Below are 21,167 nucleotides of genomic sequence, written 5' to 3'. Positions count from 1 at the left end.
GCAAAGACAACGGAGTGGCTTGGGGACAAGTCTCTGAATGTCCTTGAGTAGGCCAGCTAGAGCCTGGACTTGAACCCGATCGAACACATCTAGAGAGACCTGAAAATAGCTGTGCAGCGACACTGTGCTGCGATACTGTCCAGCCTGACAGCTTGAGAGGATCTGCAGAGAAGAATGTGAGAACCTCCCCAAATACAGGTGTGCCAAGCTTGTAGCGTCATACCCAAGACGACTTGAGGCTGTAGTCGCTGCCAAAGGTGCTTCAACAAAGTACTGAGTAAAGGGTCTAAATTCTTATGTAAATGTGATATTTCAGTTTTTGCTTCGTCATTATGTGTGTAGATTGATTTGGGCGGAGAAACGATTCAATCCATTTTAGAATGAGGCTTTCTGGACAACTGGGAACTCTGAAAAATATTAGGTCAAATCATGACGTCAGTGATCATTGTCGGAAAGTCCGAGCTATAGAAAGAGGCCTGAGTTTCCCAGTCGGAGGCGCCCCCCCCCCCCCGGTGTTCATGGACACACTGAAGTCAGAAGTCTGAGATTTCCGAGCTCCCAGTTGTATTGAACGCAGCATCAAACGGTAATGGAAGGCGGTTTCATCAGCGCGTCACACATCACAATTAATATATATTATGAGACGTGTCTTACCAAAACTGTCCCAGAAGCTGTTTGGAATAGGCTATTTCTTTGTTGACAAGCTGACCAATAGAATAATTACCTTAACTTTTCTACTATAGTAGATTGACAGGCGAGTGATTTTGCTGTTCATTACTCATCTTGTTGACTGAGGAAAAGTCCATGTGGACAGTCTTAACATGTTTTAAAGTGCACATAATAATTCAATAAGAATCGTGCACATCGTTTTCATCTTTGACTTGCATGTTCTGTTAATTACCATATTCTAACTGGGATTTGTCATTCTGAGAACCATGGGTCCGGTAAATTAAAATGTCGGTCAACAGAAACCCTAGTGTGTGTGTGTGTGTGTGTGAACTGACCCTCCCGTGTGTCCCATCCCCAGACTCTGGAGGCTGTGGAGAACACAGACACCAGTCTGATGGACAGAGACCTGATGCAGGTGGTATTCAGCCTGTCCAAGGCAGGCCATCAGCAGCACGTACCAGAGATAGTGGAGCGTATGAGACACGAGAGAGGATATGTTCCAGGTATGATCAGCTCTGGAGGACTAGCACTTTTTACAGTGATTATTTTTTTTTCTTCCAGGAACTTGCAATGCAAGTGAAGGTTTAACACTTTATTGTTGAGGAGTCCTGTACTAGACGGTGGAGGGACTGAAACTACCCCTGAACATTCTGGTTATGCGTTGTTGAGATAACAAATATTATGATATTGGATGAGTCAACCCATCTTTCTTGTCCTCTCCCCCCTGTAGATGCTATGAACTTGTGTCTGAGCCTGATCACCCAGGGCCAGGAAGACACAGCCTTCACCGTGCTGAAGACCTTCCCCACCCTGCAGCAAGAGACCCAGAGTGGAGACTCCCCCACCCTGGGCAACTTCTTCCTGCGTCACTGTGTCAACATGGACAAGGTAAGGCTTTAGTGTTTCCACGGCAGAAAATACAACACAAAGTTTTAAATCAATTTCATGATGGTATAACATTTTTTGTGTAAACTTAAACAATTTCAACCATATATGTGCAAAAGATATTGGAGCTATATACTTTGAGAACAATTACCTAAATCAAAACTAGACAGTCGGGGAGAATCTTTGAAACTGCAATTTTTGTCTCTGCCCCATGGCTATATGTGTGGAATTGCAGGAAATTAGCTTTAACAACAAAATTGCCTCTGCAATCAAGAGGGGGGCCTCTAAAACCGCACCATTGGCCACGGCCGCCACCACACGCCCCCCCCCCCCCCCCCGCTAACTTTGCCTGTTGAAAAAAATCCTAGGGGATACAATGGTTCTAGACCAGGATTGCCCAAACTCGCCTCCTGGAGAGCTACCCTTCTGCACACTTTAGTTCCAACCCTTATCTATTACACCGGATTCTACAAATGAAATGTCCATCTGTCTGTGTTTTTAGCCAGTGGATAAGTTGGCGCGCTACTGCAAGGAGCTGCAGGACTCCAGCTACCACACTACTCCCCTGCAGTTCACCCTCTACTGCTGCCTGGAGGCCAAGAAGACTGGTACGCTACATCCTTCTGAGAAATGCACAGGAAGGAGTAGGAGGCAACACAGCCCAGGGAGTTCTTCATCTCTCTAATATTCCCTCCTTTTCTCCAGCTACTGCAGTGGAGGTGATGAAGATGATGAAGGAACAGGGGCAACCCATCAGGCCTCACTACTTCTGGCCCCTCCTCACACAACATGCCAAGGACCAGAACAGAACAGGTATGGAAATGTGATTTAAAAACCTACAAACACGAAACCATTTGATATAAAATACTGATAAATAGGGATTGAATCGGTGATTTCAGCTCCAGTCTTCTCTCGATAGAACCCTCCATCTCCATTTGTTTAGCCCATTCATGCTTTGTGGTTGGAGATTCCGATATGAACCAGTACCACCCTCTGGGCTAGCCATTGTAGTAGATTGACGTTCCAAGTTGACCACCCATGTTCGCTTCACTTGCCAGGGTGTCCCTGGGTCACTCTCCCCTCTTCACGGGGCTAACACAGAGAGTGACAGGGTTCAGAATGAGTGAGGGAGCTGTCCGTCACGGCTTTGTGGACGGTGACGCCTCCATGCCACTCCCTGGTGGGCTCCGGGTCTGATCCCTAACCCACCACAGGGCATGATGGGACCTGTCTGATGTCACTGTCTGAGAGGTCACTCACATGACGTACACCCACAGACTTCTCTCTCGCTCCAATACCATAAATATATTTTATGAGAGAGGCACTCCTGGAACTAGATGCTTTGATGCTTGAAATAGTTCTAAAATGTGTGCATTTTTAGAAGGGATTGAAGATAGTTATAGTATTGGTTTTAAGTCACTATGGTAGAAAGGCGTATGTGAGAGCCTAATGTGATGCCCTGAGGCCCAATGCTGCGGTGTGTCTGTCTACTCTAGAGATATAAGCTTTATGTAGTACTCTCTGGATAGAGAGACTCTCGGAGCCCACAGCATACTCAGGCCTTGGCCAGGTTATGACTTCTCCAGACCACTCCTTCGTAAGGGGCTTTTAAAGTAGCAGGGCCTGTCAAATATTTATGGGCCAGAGTGGTCCACCCTGGAACGATTTCACTAGTTTGGGGGCAAGTGGGGGGAAAGAGGTCGGATCTGAGCCTGAGATGGAGAGAGGGCACTCCAGGCAGAACGGAACAGATGATGACCCCCCCCCCCCCCCCCCCCCCCGTTTCTCTCAGGGGACCTCTCGGAATAGATCTTAGTAAAGGTCAAGGAAGGTCGCAGGATAACTACTGTACGTTCTTATTCTCCTAGATTAAAACAGGCCCAGGACTGGAAGTTGTTTTGGTTGTCTGACTGTCAAACTGTACTTTCCTTTCTTCCCCTTTTGTTGCTCTGCTGTCTCCAGCTTTCGTGCTACCTCACTCCTTTTCAACGTCCCTCTGTGAATTAGCATAATGTCAGGTTTATCTAAGCGATGCTCTTCTCTCTCATATGAGGAGGAGGCTGATTTGACCTCTACCCTGCCCTGAGGGGGAAAGGATGGGGTCCCCCTTTATGGTGGGGATTGGGGGACTGTAGCCTGAGAGGTTTAATCCCCCACACCCTACCTACTCCTGTGGGTGTAGGGGTCACAGGTCATTCTGCTACAGTGGCTGTGGAAGCCTCTAGTTTCCTATAGTCCAGTTTCAGCCATAAAGAAACTAAAGGGCTTCATGGGAGAAGGGGGTTTAGGAGCAGTTCATCCTTCCTGTTTTCATATTCTGATATAGAAAACGATTAATTGTGTTGCTACTTTATTTCAGAAAGATAAATGGCTAGACTGAAATGGTCCAAGACGAGTTCAAATTCGTGTCATAATGACCGTATTTGGACATTGTTATGTCACAAAATGTTCTGCCTTTGAGAAGCAATACATAGTCTTTTTGTTTTTGGAGTCTTAGTTATAGGTGAGAATGGCTGCTTCAGGAGGTTCAGAGTAGTGTGCTAGCAGACTCCACCCTGGTTTGAACATATCGGACATCCATTTAGTTGTCAGACCGCTTAGCGGAAACAAAGAAACTTCTCTTTCTTTTATACTCTGGTTGTCCCTGTGTTGTTAGCGTTAACCCTCATGAATGATGCAGCCGCTGTTTGGCTGCAGGAGGGGCGTGTTTGTGTCCATCCGTGTGTGTGTAAAAGCGTTCGGGGTCAGCGTGGTGGAGGTGATGTGACTGATGCGGAGTGACTTGATTTCATGTAAATGCGAGCGCTCTGAGGGAATTCACTTTGGATTACCCGCACCACTGTGCACCGGCATGAAATATTAAGCGCCATGTCACTTTCTGTCCACAGGTGTCACTGGCGGGCAGGAGCGGGGGCAAAAAAACTTAGCATTTTGATGAGGTGTGGATTTGGGCAGGCGAGTTTGAGGAAGCATATGCTCTGCTTTTGTTCCCACCAGCCGTGAGCCACGGCCGGCTTGTCACTCCCGAGCAGGGAGAGCTCGCTTATCACTTGTGACAACGGTGAGAGAGAGAGCGAGAAAGTGGTGCGGCGAGCCGCCTCTGCTTTACGAAGAGGCTTTTATGTTTTGTGAGGTGCAGATTAAAGCCCCCCTGTCTGCCACCAGGCATCCAGTCTACCCACCTCCCCCAACCAACTCTCCTCGACCTCTTCAACAAATGCCCCCTTTCCCTCTAACCCATCTCTTAAATCAAATCAAATGTATTTATATAGCCCTTCGTACATCAGCTGATATCTCAAAGTGCTGTACAGAAACCCAGCCTAAAACCCCAAACAGCAAGCAATGCAGGTGTAGAAGCACGGTGGCTAGGAAAAACTCCCTAGAAAGGCCAAAACCTAGGAAGAAACCTAGAGAGGAACCAGGCTATGTGGGGTGGCCAGTCCTCTTCTGGCTGTGCCGGGTGGAGATTATAACAGAACATGATCAAGATGTTCAAATGTTCATAAATTACCAGCATGTCCGATTAATAATAAGGCAGAACAGTTGAAACTGGAGCAGCAGCACGGTCAGGTGGACTGGGGACAGCAAGGAGTCATCATGTCAGGTATTCCTGGGGCATGGTCCTAGGGCTCAGGTCCTCCGAGAGAGAGAAAGAGAGGAGGAGAGAATTAGAGAACGCACACTTAGATTCACACAGGACACCGAATAGGACAGGAGAAGTACTCCAGATATAACAAACTGACCCTAGCCCCCCGACACATAAACTACTGCAGCATAAATACTGGAGGCTGAGACAGGAGGGGTCAGGAGACACTGTGGCCCCATCCGAGGACACCCACGGACAGGGCCAAACAGGAAGGATATAACCCCACCCACTTTGCCAAAGCACAGCCCCCACACCACTAGAGGGATATCTTCAACCACCAACTTACCATCTTGAGACAAGGCTGAGTATAGCCCACAAAGACCTCCGCCACGGCACAACCCAAGGGGGGGGGGGGGGGCGCCAACCCAGACAGGATGACCACATCAGTGAATCAACCCACTCAGGTGACGCACCCCCTCCAGGGACGGCATGAGAGAGCCCCAGTAAGCCAGTGACTCGGCCCCTGTAATAGGGTTAGAGGCAGAGAATCCCAGTGGAAAGAGGGGAACCGGCCAGGCAGAGACAGCAAGGGCGGTTCGTTGCTCCAGAGCCTTTCCGTTCACCCTCCCACTCCTGGGCCAGACTACTCTCACCACTTCCTCTCCTGCCATCCCTCAGTCCACCCTGTAAGTGTTAGTGTGGTAATTAATGGAACAAGACGTGATTCCATCTGACATCGTCACAGCCACCTGTACTCCTAGAGACAAAAACCGAGAGCGACGGGCGGAGGGAGGGAGGGAGGGGTAGAGCGAGGCAGAAGGTACAGGTACTCATTTCAAGGACAGAGGAGGAGTGTAAGAAATGGCAACCAGTTAATTCTGGTCCTCTCCTTGCTATTCTCTTCTTTCGTTTTCCCTTTCTATTTGTCAATCTCTTGACTCAGAGGGCTTCTCATCTCGTCTCCTCTGCCTCAGTGGACATGTAGTTATAGTCTGGCCTGCGCATGGACCAGGATGTCTAAGGTGAGGATTAAGCCTTCAGTCCCAATGAGTCAGTCACTGTGAAGTTCCTCTGCTGTGCTCCAGCCAGTCTCATGCCTCACCTGTGCAATATTAGAGGGCTAGATACACCTGCTTCAATTGTAAGATGAAGTGCACTTGGAAAAGCTAAAAAGAAAAGTTAGCTAACCTGTCTTAACACCCTTTACCTAAATATCAAAAGGATAATTTGTTCTACTTTATGCAGTGAGTTTATGAACCATGTATATGAAGCCTGTTTGAAACCCCGATGTTTAGCGTTCACCAAGTAACCACTGAACCAGCGCCCACCCTGCTGCTTTTAAAAGCAACTCACTCCCTCGCACACTTGCATTAGTGAAAAAGTGCTGATTCTAGAATCTCATGTGAGAACCAGGTCATATACAGTATATACTGAATATATAAATATCAATGCAACATGCAACAATTTCAACAATTTGACTGAGTTAGTTCATATAAGGAAATCAGTCAATTTAAATAATTTTAATAGGGCCCTAAACCTATGGATTTTACATGACTGGCCCACCTACTGGGGAGCCAGGCCCAGCCAATCAGAATGAGTTTTTCCCCACCAAAGGGCCTTATTACAGACAGAGATACTCCTCAGTTTCGTCAGCTGTCCGGGTTGCTGGTCTCAGATGATCCTGCAGGTGAAGAAGCCGGGAGTGGAGGTCCTGGGCTGGCGTGGGTATACGTGAGGCCGGTTGGACGTACTGCCAAATTCTTGAAAATGACGGAGGTGGCTTATGATAGAGAAAGTGGACATTCCTGCAGTCAGCATGCCAATTGCTACACCTGTCAGGTGGATGGATTATCTTGGCAAAGGAGAAATGCTCACTAACAGGGATGTAAACAAATGTATTCATAACATTTGAGAGCGAGAGGCTTTTTTAAATTTCAGCTCATAAAACATGGGACCGACACTTACCAGCTCCATTGACATGTTTTCTATCAGTCTGGCTCGCCCAGAAATGGATCATCGATTATTCAACAGGAAAACAGGTGCTCTTCTCCTTTCATAAAAAAACGAAGAAAGGATGAGAGGACACTCACAGGCTCCATTGAGAAAAAAGCATCAGATCTACCTTTTTTTTCTTTCTTGAAAGCAGTGAGGGCAGTGAGCTGTGAGGGAGAGAGAGGTGAATGAAGGACACATATGATGGAGTGGCCTGAGTGAGCCAGGTGCCTACCTGGTTAATGCTACCCCTCTCCCTCTCTCCTTCTCCACCTCCACCCCCAGCTGGGGCTCCTAAGTTAGGTTTTAATGGTGGATAAAAGCAGGTCCTTATCTTTTATTCAGGTGTGTTTTGGGGCGGTGGAGGGTATTACCAGGTGAACAGAGACCCTCTCAAGAGGATTGAGATACAGAGAGCTGTGTGGGCCTGAGTGGAGTGTAAACACACACACACACACAGAGAGTGAGGGAGCCAGGATGTGTCTGTGCGCTCACATACAGCACTGAAACACTTAGCCTGCCCTTTTGCTGAAGTCTGCATGGAAACGTACATGAAAACATAGCTAGGTATTTCTCACCCTAAGAAAAGCGTGCACACAGTCACACTGGTTCATTCCACTCTTGGCCTCATATGTCCGTCCAGGCCTAGGCAGCAGGGTGCCTGTTCCATATGCATGTGGCTGCTCCCGGGGTGGGTGTACCTGGGGCGGAGGCTTGCGAGGAGAGCAGGGTGGTGGTAATAGGTTTGGAGCCCGGCCCCTCAACCCCTGGAAGCTGCAGGGTTGGGGTCCATTTCTATTTAAATTCCCGTCAACTCCGAAAGTAAACCCAATTCCAAATGTCCCTCACTCAAAAGCATCAAAGGAAATTGTTATTGGAATTTCAGTGTGCTTCCTGAATTGACAGGAATTGGAAATGGGATTGACCCCATCCCTGATGTCCACTGTTGTGCTGTGTTGTACTGTGCTGTAGCAGAGCTTGGTATGCTAGTCTGTGCTGTAGCAGAGCTGGGTATGCTAGTCTGTGCTGTAGCAGAGCTGGGTACGCTAGTCTGTGCTGTAGCAGAGCTGGGTACGCTAGTCTGTGCTGTAGCAGAGCTGGGTATGCTAGTCTGTGCTGTAGCAGAGCTGGGTATGCTAGTCTGTGTTTATGTTCCTCCAGGGATCATGGAGGTGTTGAAGGGCATGCAGGAAGTGGATGTACCAGCTGATGTAGAGACAATGTCCTTCTACGTTCTGCCTGCTTTCCCGAACATAGACGCTGCCCGGGATGCATTCAAGGTACGGTGTGTAGGGTGGGTGTGTAGGGTGGGTGGCCTCCACATGAAGTGGCACCAGCGCCTGAAGCGCTACCCCACCCATGCACAAGAGGAGCATTCCTCATCGTCTTCAATGGACAGCCAAGATGAGATGTGTATGTGCGTTGCTCATTTCTGATTGTCTTGGTGTGTGTGTGTGTGTATACGGTTGCATTTTATATATTTTTATGTGTTCATGTGAATGGTATGTATTTATTGAAGGAAATGGGCTGCTCCTTGGAGTCTGAGGGTTTCTTGTCCTCTGAGATGCGCTCTGAGGCTAGTAGTGGGAACCTGGCAGGACTATTGGTTATGAGTGAGTATCTACCTGTATTTCAACTCCGTCTTAATGGCTTCCTCTGTCCATTCATCATGTCAAAACACACATCTATTATAGGTCATTATGCTGATAATCATGTCTAATGCACTTCCCTTGTTTTCATCACTATCTTTACTGTATTAGTTGTTATCCTCAATCATGTACACCAACATACATCTATTACAGGTCGTTATGCCCGTAATCATGTCTAATGCACCTTCTTTGTTCACTTATGTACACCAACATACATTCATGATGGCCCCATTCCTAGTCACTCATAGTTCAGAGACGTCCAAGAGGCACTATCTACCGAGCGTAACTCTCTGGGCCCAGGGTTGGGTTCTGGAGGATGCACCGGGGAGTTGACTCTCGTCATCAGCATCTGGCCTCTGTTTTGCCTGGAGCCTAATTGCCCCATCAGAGAGCGGTCTCTCGCTCTCTCTTTCGCTCTCTCTATGCTCCGCGTACACTCCTAGCTCATCAGGGCTTTTAAGTGATTAGTGTGTGTGAATATGTTTGGAGGAGCGGGAGATCGAGGGAGCAACGCGCCTAAACTGGTGGAGGTGAAGAGCGATGGGAGGGGATGAGGTGGAGGGTTGTTTAATAATGGATGCTCGTTCGCTCTACCCGTTTGCTCTCATTCACTTAATCTGTCACACACCTCCCTTTTTTTGGTTGCTTGGATATTTCTCTTTAGTCTTATTGGTCTTTCACATCACTTTGACATGTCACTTCTATCTATAAAGGCTTTGGGAAACCAAACATCCTTAGTGTACTCCTCAGAATGTGTCTGTTTCTCACTCCCTCTCCAGTGTCTGCTCCCTCCTTCCCTGCCCTGGACCTGAGTACCTTCAGAGGAAGTCTCATCCAGGGCTTCAGACGGTGAGTGAGTTCTCTTACGTGGTAACTGTTTATAGAGTAAGAGTGCTCTGTTTGTCCCCCCCCCCCCCCCCCCCACTGTCAGTGACTGAGTTACACTGCAGTGTTGCTCTCCCTGTAACAGGTCACCCAGTTCCGGGCCCTGGCTGCCTCATGCATATGGACACAGTCAGTCAGTGGTCCTGACCTGCAGCCCTGGCCCAGGAGCACCCTGGGATATGTTAATGAGGGTACTCTGAGCCCTGCCCCTAAGGCTCTGCCCTGACCCTACCCAGCCTGAGGTCTGTAGGCAGGCTACAAGCAGGAGGGCAATGATGTAAATTTGTACGCTGTACACCCACTCCTCCTGCCCTCATCTGACTTGACCCCCCCCCCCCAGGGAGCCCAGAGGTCCTGGCATACTTACTGGTGTTTTTGCGCTGTTGTACTGTACTGTCCTCCCCTCACAGCAATATACACACACTTGTTAGTTATGACTATAAAATCATAGTTCAAGGGGCTGATATTGCACGTCAGAAACATCATCACCTCCTCAGGAGGAAGATTGATAAGTTTCTAGATGAATGTCATGTGAAAGATTTCGACTACATCTGTACTCGTTTCTCACTGGTCTCTGGACGATGTTCCTGGTAGAATGGCCGTCTGCTATAGATTTAGCTGTGAGTCTTGTGGTGTTGTTGTTGCCAGGCGGCCTGTTGCGCCCATAATTGGGGTTGACGCCAAAGAAGAGGGGGGTGTCACTGGGGAGGGTGTGCTGTGTCAGAGCCATGTCACTACACTCCACAACCTGCTTCTGTCAGAGCAAGGTCAAGGGATAATTTAATCATTAAAGACCCCCACTCCCCCTCCACCCTCTTCACGTCTCTGTGCCTCTCTTAAACCAGCTGACAACGCCACATACGCACGGCTGTGTCATCATAATTTAGGAATCGTTTTGTGTGGGTGCGTGTGTCTGACATGGTTTTCGGTTGACTATTCATCTAAATATTGTGTAGGGTGCCTCTTTTTCCCTTCAGTCAAGTTCCTCTCTTTTCCTCAGATGATTTGTTAAGGCAAAGAAAGTGGCAGTCTTCTCTCTGTGTGTGTGTGTGTATGTATATATCCCTGTTGCAATGTTTTCAGTGATCATGTATCTCTGTTAGAGCATTCAGAATTGATAGTTTGCTCCTTCAGAAGGCCCAGGCCCTTCATCCCTGTCCGTTTACTGGTGGTTTGCCATATGACATTAACAGAGTTGTCATGTTCCATTGGGACTCATGTCAGTAATCTGTCATATTGTTCTTATAGAAGCTTGCTGTATGTCTCTGTGCTGATTCCTGTGTGTATGTACAATACCAGTCAAAAGTTTGGACACCCACTCATTCAAGGGTTTTTCTTTATTTTTACTATGTTCTACTTTGTAGAATAATAGTGAAGACATCAACTATAGAATAACACATGGAATCACGTAGTAACCAAAAAAAGTGCAAAAAACAAAACCTATTTGAGATTCTTCAAAGTAGCCACCCTTTGCCTTGATGATAGCTGTGCACACTCTTGGCATTCTCTCAACCAGCTTCATGAGTCTTGAAGGAGTTCCCACATATGCTGAGCACTTGCTGGATGCTTTTCCTTCAATCTGCGGTCCAACTCATCCCAAACCAACTCAATTGGGTTGAGATCGGGTGATTTGTGGAGGCCAGGTCCTCTGATGCAGCACTCCATCACTCTCCTTGGTCAAATAGCCCTTACACAGCCTAGAGGTGTGTTGGGTCATTGAAAAACAAATGATAGTCCCACTAAGCTCAAATCAGATGGGATGGCTTATCACTGCAGAATGCTGTGGTAGCCATGCTGGTTAAGTGTGCCTTGAATTCTAAATAAATAACTGACAGTGACACCAGCAAAGCACCATCACACCACCACCATGCTTCACGGTGGGAACCACACATACAGAGATCATCCGTTCAGAACAAAGCAACACATGACAGCACAGCATGGTAGCAGCACAACATGGTAGAAGCACAACATGGTAGCAGCACAAAACATGGTACAAACATGGCACAGACAACAGCACAAAGGGCAAGAAGGTAGAGACAACAATACATCATGCAAAGCAGCCAGAACTGTCAGACAGAGTGTCCATGATTGAGTGTTTGAATGAAGAGGTTGAGATAAAACTGTCCAGTTTGAGTGTTTGTTGCAGCTCGTTCCAGTCGCTAGCTGCAGCAAACTGAAAAGAAGAGCGACCCAGGGATGTGTGTGCTTTGGGGACTTTTAACAGATTTGCTCAAACGCATTAAGAAGGAAAGAAATTCCACAAATGTACTTTTAATAATGCACACCTGTTAATTGAAATGCATTCCAGGTGACTACCTCACGAAGCTGGTTGAGAGGATTCCAAGAGTGTGCAAAGCTGTCAAGGCAAAGGGATTTTGATTAGGTTAACACGTTTTTGGATACAACATAATTCCATATGTGTTATTTCATAGTGATGTCTTCACTAGTATTCTACAATGTAGAAAATAGTAAAAATAAAGAAAAACACATGAATGAGTAGGTGTCCAAACTTTTGACTGGTACTGTATGTGGCTGCGTTTACACAGGCAAACTAATTCTGATTTTTTTAAATTCTGCTAATTGGTCTTTGACAATCACATCAGATATATGTTTTGAGAATTAGGTAAAGAAAATTCAGAATTGGGCTGCCTCTGTGAATGCAGCCTAAGTATCCTGATTCTGTGCCGATTTCTGTCGATGTCCTTGTATCCTGATGTCTTGTCCTCTGCTGCCCCCTACAGGTCTGACGATCTGGAGAGCATGGCCAAGGTAAGACAATGCACAGCACTGCTTCTTGGTTTCTGCTCTGTTCATAATCGGCTGGGTGAAACTGTCAGGGGTTTATTGAGGCGGGTGGAAGGTTCAGAATATTTGCAGGTAGAAATATATGACATATAAAATCTTGATTTGTAATTTGGATGACCTATAGACTATTACCAGTTTTTTATAGAGATTTATTTCTGCAATGTTTTTTTTCTAAACGTTCCCCTGTTGATTGTATTGATGCATTTTAAAAGGCAACAATATGACTGCTATATAATTCTGGGGCATGAGTTTTCACTATTCAGGTGTGATGCTGTGCGATTTGTATGTACGTGTGTCTTTGTATGAGATGCATCTCTTAAGGTTATGCTTGTTTTCAGATCACTGAGCTGCTGTACAAAGATGAGCGTTTCTCTCAGGGAGCTACAGGATCTGCTGGTAAGATCATTTGTGAATGGATGAAAATGTGGCCATAAGAACACAATCTGTTTCTTTTGTTTTACATTGGAGTCTTTTATCATACTCTTATTTATGGTGCCCCATAACTCCATTCTCTACCAACTGAGCCACACGGAACAGTCAGGTGTTTGTGTGCATGTCTGTACTGTGCCTTCAGAAAGTATTCACACTCCTTGGCTTTTTCCACATTTTGTTGTTAGAAATTGGGATTGAATTGTTTTTCAACGATCTACACAATTCTGTCAGTGGAAGAAAATGTTTTACATTTTTTAAAGATTCATGAAAAATGATAACACTATCTTTATTAGATATTCAACCCCCTGAGTCAATACATGTTAGAATGACCTTTTGGCAGCGATTTACAGCTGTGAATCTTTTTGGGTCTGTCTCAGAGCTTTGCACACCTGAATTGTACAGTATTTGCCCATTTTTATTCAAGCTCTGTCAAGTTGGTCGTTGATCATTGCTAGACATTTTCACGTCTTGACATAGATTTTCATCCCAATTTAAGTCAAAACTGTAACTAGGCCACTCAGGAACATTCAATGTCCTCTTGGTAAGCAAGTCCAGTGTAGATTTGGCCTTGTGTTCTTGTTTATTGTCCTGCTGAAAGGGGAAGTTGTCTCCCAGTGTCTGGTGGAAAGCAGACTGAACCAGGTTTTCCTCTAGGTGTTTCGCTGTGCGTATCTCGATTACGTTTTTTTTGAACAAGTCCTTGCCGATGACGAGAATATCGATTACATGATGCAGCCACCACCATGATTGAACAAATGAAGTGTAGTACTCCGTGATGTGTTGGATTTGCCCTAAACATCATGCTTTGTATTTTGTTTGCAGTATTACTTTAGTGCCTTAATGCAAAAAGGATGCAAGTTTTTGAATATTTTTTTATTCTGTACATACTTCCTTTTCACTGTCATTTTAGGTTAGTATTGTGGACCAACTTCAATGTTGTTCCATCCTCTCTCAGCCATTAAAATCACTATTGGCCTCATGGTGAAAACCCTGCGTGGTTTCCTTCCTCTCAGGTGTCCTTCCTAACTCAGTTGCCGGTGACTTTGTAGTGACTGGATGTATTGATGCACCATCCAAAGCGTAAATAATAACTTCAACATGCTCAAAGGGATATTCCATGTCTGCTTTTTAAAATTTTTACCCATCTACCAATAGGTGCCCTTCTTTGCGAGATATTGGAAAACCTCCCGTGTGGTTGAATCTGTGCTTGAAATTCACTACTCGACTGAGGAACCTTGCAGATAATTGAATGTGCGGGGTAGAGATGGAGTACTCATAAAAAAAAATATGTCAACCACTATTGTTGCATACAGTGAGTACATGCAACCTATTATGGGAATTGTTAAGCAAATGTTTACTCCTGAATCTATTTAGGCTTTCTTTAACGAAGGTGTTGAAGGTTATTGACTAAAGACATTTCCGCTTTAAATGTTTCATTAGTTTGTAATAATTTCTTAAACAAAATTCCACTTTGACATTGTGGAGTATTGTGTGTAGATCAGTAGCACATCTCAATTGAATCCTTTTTAAATTCAGGCTGTAACAAACAAAAGGGGTATAACTACTTTCTGAAGGCACTGTATCTGTGTCTCTGTCTATGCATTCACTGTGTATATATCTGCAGTCTCCGTTGCAGGAGTCTGCTGATGCGCTCACTCTGCGTTATGAAGACGGTTTGCACGTTCATGTCCTGCCCTAGATATAGGGTGGGTGTGAGACCTGGCCAGAGGGACAGCCTGTCTGTCAGGGAAAATGGGCCCAGGCTGCTGACACAGTGCTGAACAAACAGCCTGCGTCTCAGTCTAGTTTGTCAGGAATGTGTGTCTTTCAGTGTGTGTGGCGCGGCTGTGTCTCTCCGTGTCAGTGTGTGTGTGTGTGTGGTCTGACCGGGCTGTAGTGCTGGTGGGAGAGATGGAGACAGTTATCCGTGTCACTTCCCGTTGTGTCCTCCGCACGGCCGCCCCAGAGTGCGAGGCTGTCACCCACTGCCACCCGCCCGACACGCATTACTGTTCGCTTCACTCAAAGAATACCGTCAGCACTACTCTCTCTCACACACACACACACAGCCATTATCCTGGGACCACGTTCTATGTCCGTGTGTGTGTGTGTGCACGTATAACATCACTCCTCTCTTCCTTCTCTACAGAGGCTGTGTCCTACTTTCTCTATAACCTGATGGACAGCATGACTGAGGCAGAGGTGCAGGCTCAGGAGGACAAGCTCAGGCAGTACTTCAACCAGCTGAAGAGCATGGTACACACACACACACAGATATTTGACTCATCCCATTCATAAATACAACCTCTCTGACAGGCTTACACACATTGATCTCAGATTAAGAGTTGTCTATGCGGATAATGAGATTCAGATTACCCATGTCCCAAATCTCAAATTTCAGATTAGCAATCTGCCCCCTCCTAAAATGGACAACCCCAGGTGAAAGAATTTATTTTAATCCTGTTCTCCCGTGTTTGACCTGCAGGGTATCATCATCCCAGGGAACATCTACAGAGGGATCAGAAACCTGCTAGACTCCTATCACGTGCCTGAGCTCATCAAGGTATCTGTTCTAAATCACTGACTCACAGCTACTGTATGTGAAGGTATTCTTAATGATGCAGTTTTGGTTTCTTTCTTACGTGGTTCTTTTGGTTTCTTTTAGGATGTCATCGCCCTGGTGGACAGCCAAGAACCTCTGAACTTCTCAGACAACAGAGTTGTTGTGAGTGTATTCATTGGGTTTTAGAGATATACAGTGGGGCAAAAAAGTATTTAGTCAGCCACCAATTGTGCAAGTTCTCCCACTTAAAAATATGAGAGGCCTATAATTTTCATCATAGGTACACTTCAACTATGACAGACAAAATGGGAGAAAAAAAAATCCAGAAAATCACATTGTAGGATTTTTAATGAATTTATTTGCAAATGATGGTGGAAAATAAGTATTTGGTCAATAACAAAAGTTTATCTCAATACTTTGTTATTGCCAACAAAGGGTATATAACAGAGGTCAAATGTTTTCTGTAAGTCTTCACAAGGTTTTCACACACTGTTGCTGGTATTTTGGCCCATTCCTCCATGCAGATCTCCTCTAGAGCAGTGATGTTTTGGGGCTGTTGCTGGGCAACATGGACTTTCAACTCCCTCCAAAGATTTTCTATGGGGTTGAGATCTGGAGACTGGCTAGGCCACTCCAGGACCTTGAAATGCTTCTTACGAAGCCACTCCTTCGTTGCCCGGGCGGTGTGTTTGGGATCATTGTCATGCTGAAAGACCCAGCCACATTTCATCTTCAATGCCCTTGCTGATGGAAGGCGGTTTTCACTCAAAATCTCACGATACATGGCCCCATTCATTCTTTCCTTTACACGGATCAGTCGTCCTGGTCCCTTTGCAGAAAAACAGCCCCAAAGCATGAAGTTTCCACCCCCATGCTTCACAGTAGGTATGGCGTTCTTTGGATGCAACTCAGCATTCTTTGTCCTCCAAACACAACGAGTTGAGTTTTTACCAAAAAGTTATATTTTGGTTTCATCTGACCATATGACATTCTCCCAATCTTCTTCTGGATCATCCAAATGCTGTCTAGCAAACTTCAGACGGGCCTGGACATGTACTGGCTTAAGCAGGGGGACACGTCTGGCACTGCAGGATTTGAGTCCCTGGCGGCGTAGTGTGTCACTGATGGTAGGCTTTGTTACTTTGGTCCCAGCTCTCTGCAGGTCATTCACTAGGTCCCCCCGTGTGGTTATGGGATTTTTGCTCACCGTTCTTGTGATCATTTTGACCCCACGGGGTGAGATCTTGTGTGGAGCCCCAGATCGAGGGAGATTATCAGTGGTCTTGTATGTCTTCCATTTCCTAATAATTGCTCCCACAGCTGATTTTTTTTCAAACCAAGCTGCTTACCTATTGCAGATTCAGTCTTCCCAGCCTGGTGCAGGTCTACAATTTTGTTTCTGGTATCCTTTGACAGCTCTTTGGTCTTGGCCATAGTGGAGTTTGGAGTGTGACTGTTTGAGGTTGTGGACAGGTGTCTTTTATACTGATAACAAGTTCAAACAGGTGCCATTAATACAGGTAACGAGTGGAGGACAGAGGAGCCTCTTAAAGAAGAAGTTACAGGTCTGTGAGAGCCAGAAATCTTGCTTGTTTGTAGGTGACCAAATACTTATTTTCCACCATAATTTGCAAATAAATTCATTAAAAATCCTACAATGTGATTTTCTGGATTTTTTTTCTTTCATTTTGTCTGTCATAGTTGAAGTGTACCTATGATGAAAATTACAGGCCTCATCTTTTTACGTGGGAGAACTTGCACAATTGGTGGCTGACTAAATACATTTTTGCCCCACTGTAGGTGATGGTCATTTAGGGAGAGTGCATGTAACGTTTTCCTGTCTACCTTTCAGATTCTGGACGGCAAGGTTTTGGCGCTGGAGAGCAGGCTGGCTGAGCTGAAGGCTGACAGTAAACCAGTAGGAGCTACCCTGAAACAACTCATCCTCACTCTGTGTGCCGAGGAGGTACAGTCTCACCAAACATGCCCTCTCTCTTTTGGGTAATGTTTGCTAAGCTTAAACCTGGTTCAGTTCCAGAGTGATAGTCTGCTGCTCAACAGTAAGAGACAATTAAATGAGGGTTGTTAATGTCCTACTGGACCGGCTGACTATTGCGGCTCTGCAGCTGTGAGCTATGAGTCCAGCCTTAGGATTAAGCATTTGAGATGAAGGTTGATTTTTTTTAAAGACGTCTTGTCTTTCTGACAGAAACTGGACAGGGCTCTGGAGCTGAAGAAACAACACGAGGCAGACATGGTTGCCGGGAGCTACGCCGCCCTCATCCACCTCTGCTGTCGCCATGACAATGTGGAAGAGGCACTGAACTTGAAAAGAGAGCTGTAAGTGGATTGGGGAAACACACACACATTCCCCTATACTCGGTCCAGCTAAGCATTAAAGTTGAACATGAGCTGGATTAGGAGAGACGTTAATGCACTGGCCGGGCCAGAGCAGTGGACAGGGGTGTTCTGATGAATCCGGTGCGTACGTACCCCCATCTCTTCTCCTTGCCCCACACCCTGCATCTGTAACCTTTCAGTAACAGAAAGGCATCGGTGCTGCACTCCACTTCAGCTCCAATCTCTGTCTCCCTTTCCCATGCGCTGCTTCATCAGAGGGGGGGGGGGGGGGGTAGAGGGGTAGAGGAATCTGAATTGTAGGGAGATGGGAGTTACAATTGTGACATGAACTGCATCAGCCACGTTCGAGATCTTTCACACACAAATTACACACAAAAAAAAATGTATATTTCTCTAATCTATGGTCTAACTCTCTCAACCCCCCCATGTTTAGGAGCCGTAAGGATTCCTCTGTGTCTCTGGATTCCAGCAAGTATGTGGCTCTAGTCAAGGTCCTGACCAAGCAGGGCAGACTGGAAGGTGAGTGTGCACTAGACACTGTCAGGGCAACATAGTCAAGGTCCTGACCAAGCAGGGCAGACTGGAAGGTGAGTGTGCACTAGACACTGTCAGGGCAACATAGTCAAGGTCCTGACCAAGCAGGGCAGACTGGAAGGTGAGTGGGCACTAGACACTGTCAGGGCAACATAGTCAAGGTCCTGACCAAGCAGGGCAGACTGGAAGGTGAGTGAGTGGGCACTAGACACTGTCAGGGCAACATAGTCAAGGTCCTGACCAAGCAGGGCAGACTGGAAGGTGAGTGGGCACTAGACACTGTCAGGGCAACATAGTCAAGGTCCTGACCAAGCAGGGCAGACTGGAAGGTGAGTGGGCACTAGACACTGTCAGGGCAACATAGTCAAGGTCCTGACCAAGCAGGGCAGACTGGAAGGTGAGTGGGCACTAGACACTGTCAGGGCAACATAGTCAAGGTCCTGACCAAGCAGGGCAGACTGGAAGGTGAGTGGGCACTAGACACTGTCAGGGCAACATAGTCAAGGTCCTGACCAAGCAGGGCAGACTGGAAGGTGAGTGGGCACTAGACACTGTCAGGGCAACATAGTCAAGGGAAGTTGCTTTCTGTTAAAGAAAAGCTTTCAGGGTTCCTTGTCCAGACTGCTGAGAAACCTTGCCTGAAAAGTCACCATGCTTGAGACCTGAAGACTTCCGTTAGCTCCCCGAGCTAATGCGTTGGCTTTAGCTCAGCAGGCTAACATCAGACTTGTTCCTGGTCAGTCATATTTTAGGGATAAATGTGGGGTTTGGTTAAGCCTGTACATCTACAGTTGAAGTCAGAAGTTTACATACACCTTAGCCAAATACATTTAAACTCCGTTTTTAACTATTCCTGACATTTTATCCTAGTAGGATCACCACTTTATTTTATGAATGTGAAATGCCAGAATAATAGTAGAGTGATTTATTTCAGCCTTTTATTTCTTTCATCACATTCCCAGTGGGTCAGAGGTTTACATGCAACCAAATACTATTTTTGGCCCATTCCTCCTGAAAGAGCGGCCTTTCAGGTTATGTTGATATAGGACTAATTTTACTGTGGATATAGATACTTTTGTACCTGTTTCCTCCAGCATCTTCACAAGGTCCTTTGCTGTTGTTCTGGGATTGATTTGCACTTTTCGCAACAAAGTACGTTAATCTCTGAGACAGAATGCGTCTCCTTCCTGAGCGGTATGACGGCTGTGTGGTCCCATGGTGTTTATACTTGCGTACTATTGTTGGTAGAGATGAACGTGGTACCTTCAGACGTTTGGAAATTGCTCCCAAGGATGAACCAGACTTGTGGAGGTCTACAATGTTCTTTCTGAGGTCTTGGCTGATTTCTTTTGATTTTCCCATGATGTCAAGCAAAGAGGCACTGAGTTTTAAGGTAGACCTTGAAATACATCCACAGGTACACCTCCAATTGACACAAATGATGTCAATTAGCCTATCAGAAGCTTCTAAAGACATGACATCATTTTCTGGAATTTTGGTGTATGTAAACCTCTGCCCCAATGGAATTGTGATACAATGAAATAATCTGTCTGTAAACAATTGTTTGGAAAAATTACTTGTCATGCAAAACTATAGTTTGTTAACAAGAAATTTGTGGAGTGGTTGAAAAACGAGTTTTAATGACTTCAACCCAAATGTATGTAAACTTCCGACTTCAACTGTATATCTTTCTTTACAAGATGCCTATATCCATACGCCATATGAAAGAACAGCAAAGTTCAACTCCTGAGTGAAGGAAGTGTTTGATGCAGTTAAATGTCTGCTGAAGGAGTAATTATTTTCTCAGAGAGCAGGCTGTATGCATGTGGCGAGGAGCAGGCAGCAGCCGCCTTTTTCTCACTCTCATGACGCCCACATTAACCAGCCATTATCTGAATGCCACGGTGGGTTTCTGCCTGCCCATGTAAGACCCAATTACAATAAAAGTGTTTCTTCTTTGCTTTGTGCACACAGTGACAGCGTAAATGTGTGCCCCGTCTCTCTCACGCTACCTCTCTCTCTTTCCTTCAAGATGTGTGTCACTCTCACCCCCCCTTCTGTCTGCCTTGTCTCCCCCCGTCACAGAGAGAGAGCGAGAGAAAATTACAGGACTCGCGCTACTTTAACAGAATTACAGAAATCCGTCCTGATACTAATGGCATATCATGTCCGGGAAAGTGCTTGAACATTTCACACACACAAATTTGCATGTGAATTCAAGCAGAGGTGCTGTGAAGGGAGGGAGGGAGGGGGGGGGGGGGGGTTAGCTGGCCATTAGCCCCAGTGAGTGCGGCGGCGGCTTGTCATCCACATTAGCACACCTCACTGCCCCGGTCTACCGGGCCGCGCTACAGACAGCTAGGCCCGCACTGAAGATCATGACTTGTGGCAGGACCGCTCACTGGCTCCCCGCTTTTAATGGCTTTGTTGTTTTCCTTACTTCCTTCCTTTACCTCCACCTTCACCTCTCCACCTTTCCCTTCATCCCCCTGCATAGGGATAGCTAAAGCCTCTGTGGGGTCCCCCGGTAAACACAGCCCTGGGTGTGCAGGGGCCTAGTGGAACACAAGGCAGGGAAATTAGAGGGATTAATGGCCTGTGTGATATTTGTTTACCTGGCCGTGGCAGTATGTGGCTGGATGAGTTTCAGATCGCTGGCTGGCTGGCTTGGCTGATATACATACCACTCTGTCTGCTTGGACGCCTAGCCTCCATTTGGTCATGTTAGCGCCGAGCCACTGGTCGTGGTGATTAGTGGTGCCGTCAGGAAGGAGAGAAGAAGAGATGAGCTGTCTCTCCTCTGATG

General features: G+C 46.3%; 1 protein-coding gene across 1 annotated transcript in view; it reads left to right on the top strand.

Moving 5' to 3' along the window:
• lrpprc (leucine-rich pentatricopeptide repeat containing) overlaps positions 1–21,167 on the top strand; it is a 72,798-nt gene that overhangs the window by 9,903 nt on the left and 41,728 nt on the right. Inside the window, exons 8-22 of the mRNA XM_036956116.1 lie at positions 1,028–1,172; positions 1,400–1,557; positions 2,057–2,162; positions 2,260–2,367; positions 8,294–8,412; positions 8,652–8,745; positions 9,561–9,630; positions 12,408–12,435; positions 12,810–12,867; positions 15,053–15,159; positions 15,389–15,466; positions 15,569–15,628; positions 17,319–17,432; positions 17,676–17,806; positions 18,261–18,346. Of these exons, the coding sequence (XP_036812011.1) occupies positions 1,028–1,172; positions 1,400–1,557; positions 2,057–2,162; positions 2,260–2,367; positions 8,294–8,412; positions 8,652–8,745; positions 9,561–9,630; positions 12,408–12,435; positions 12,810–12,867; positions 15,053–15,159; positions 15,389–15,466; positions 15,569–15,628; positions 17,319–17,432; positions 17,676–17,806; positions 18,261–18,346 (1,462 nt within the window). The remainder of the gene's footprint in view (positions 1–1,027; positions 1,173–1,399; positions 1,558–2,056; positions 2,163–2,259; positions 2,368–8,293; positions 8,413–8,651; positions 8,746–9,560; positions 9,631–12,407; positions 12,436–12,809; positions 12,868–15,052; positions 15,160–15,388; positions 15,467–15,568; positions 15,629–17,318; positions 17,433–17,675; positions 17,807–18,260; positions 18,347–21,167) is intronic.

This window comes from Oncorhynchus mykiss, chromosome 20 (genome assembly GCF_013265735.2).
Source record: "Oncorhynchus mykiss isolate Arlee chromosome 20, USDA_OmykA_1.1, whole genome shotgun sequence".
Classification (NCBI taxonomy): Eukaryota; Metazoa; Chordata; class Actinopteri; order Salmoniformes; family Salmonidae; genus Oncorhynchus; species Oncorhynchus mykiss.
Note: the sequence above shows the minus strand (reverse complement) of the source record. Positions and strands in the feature narration are given on the sequence as shown.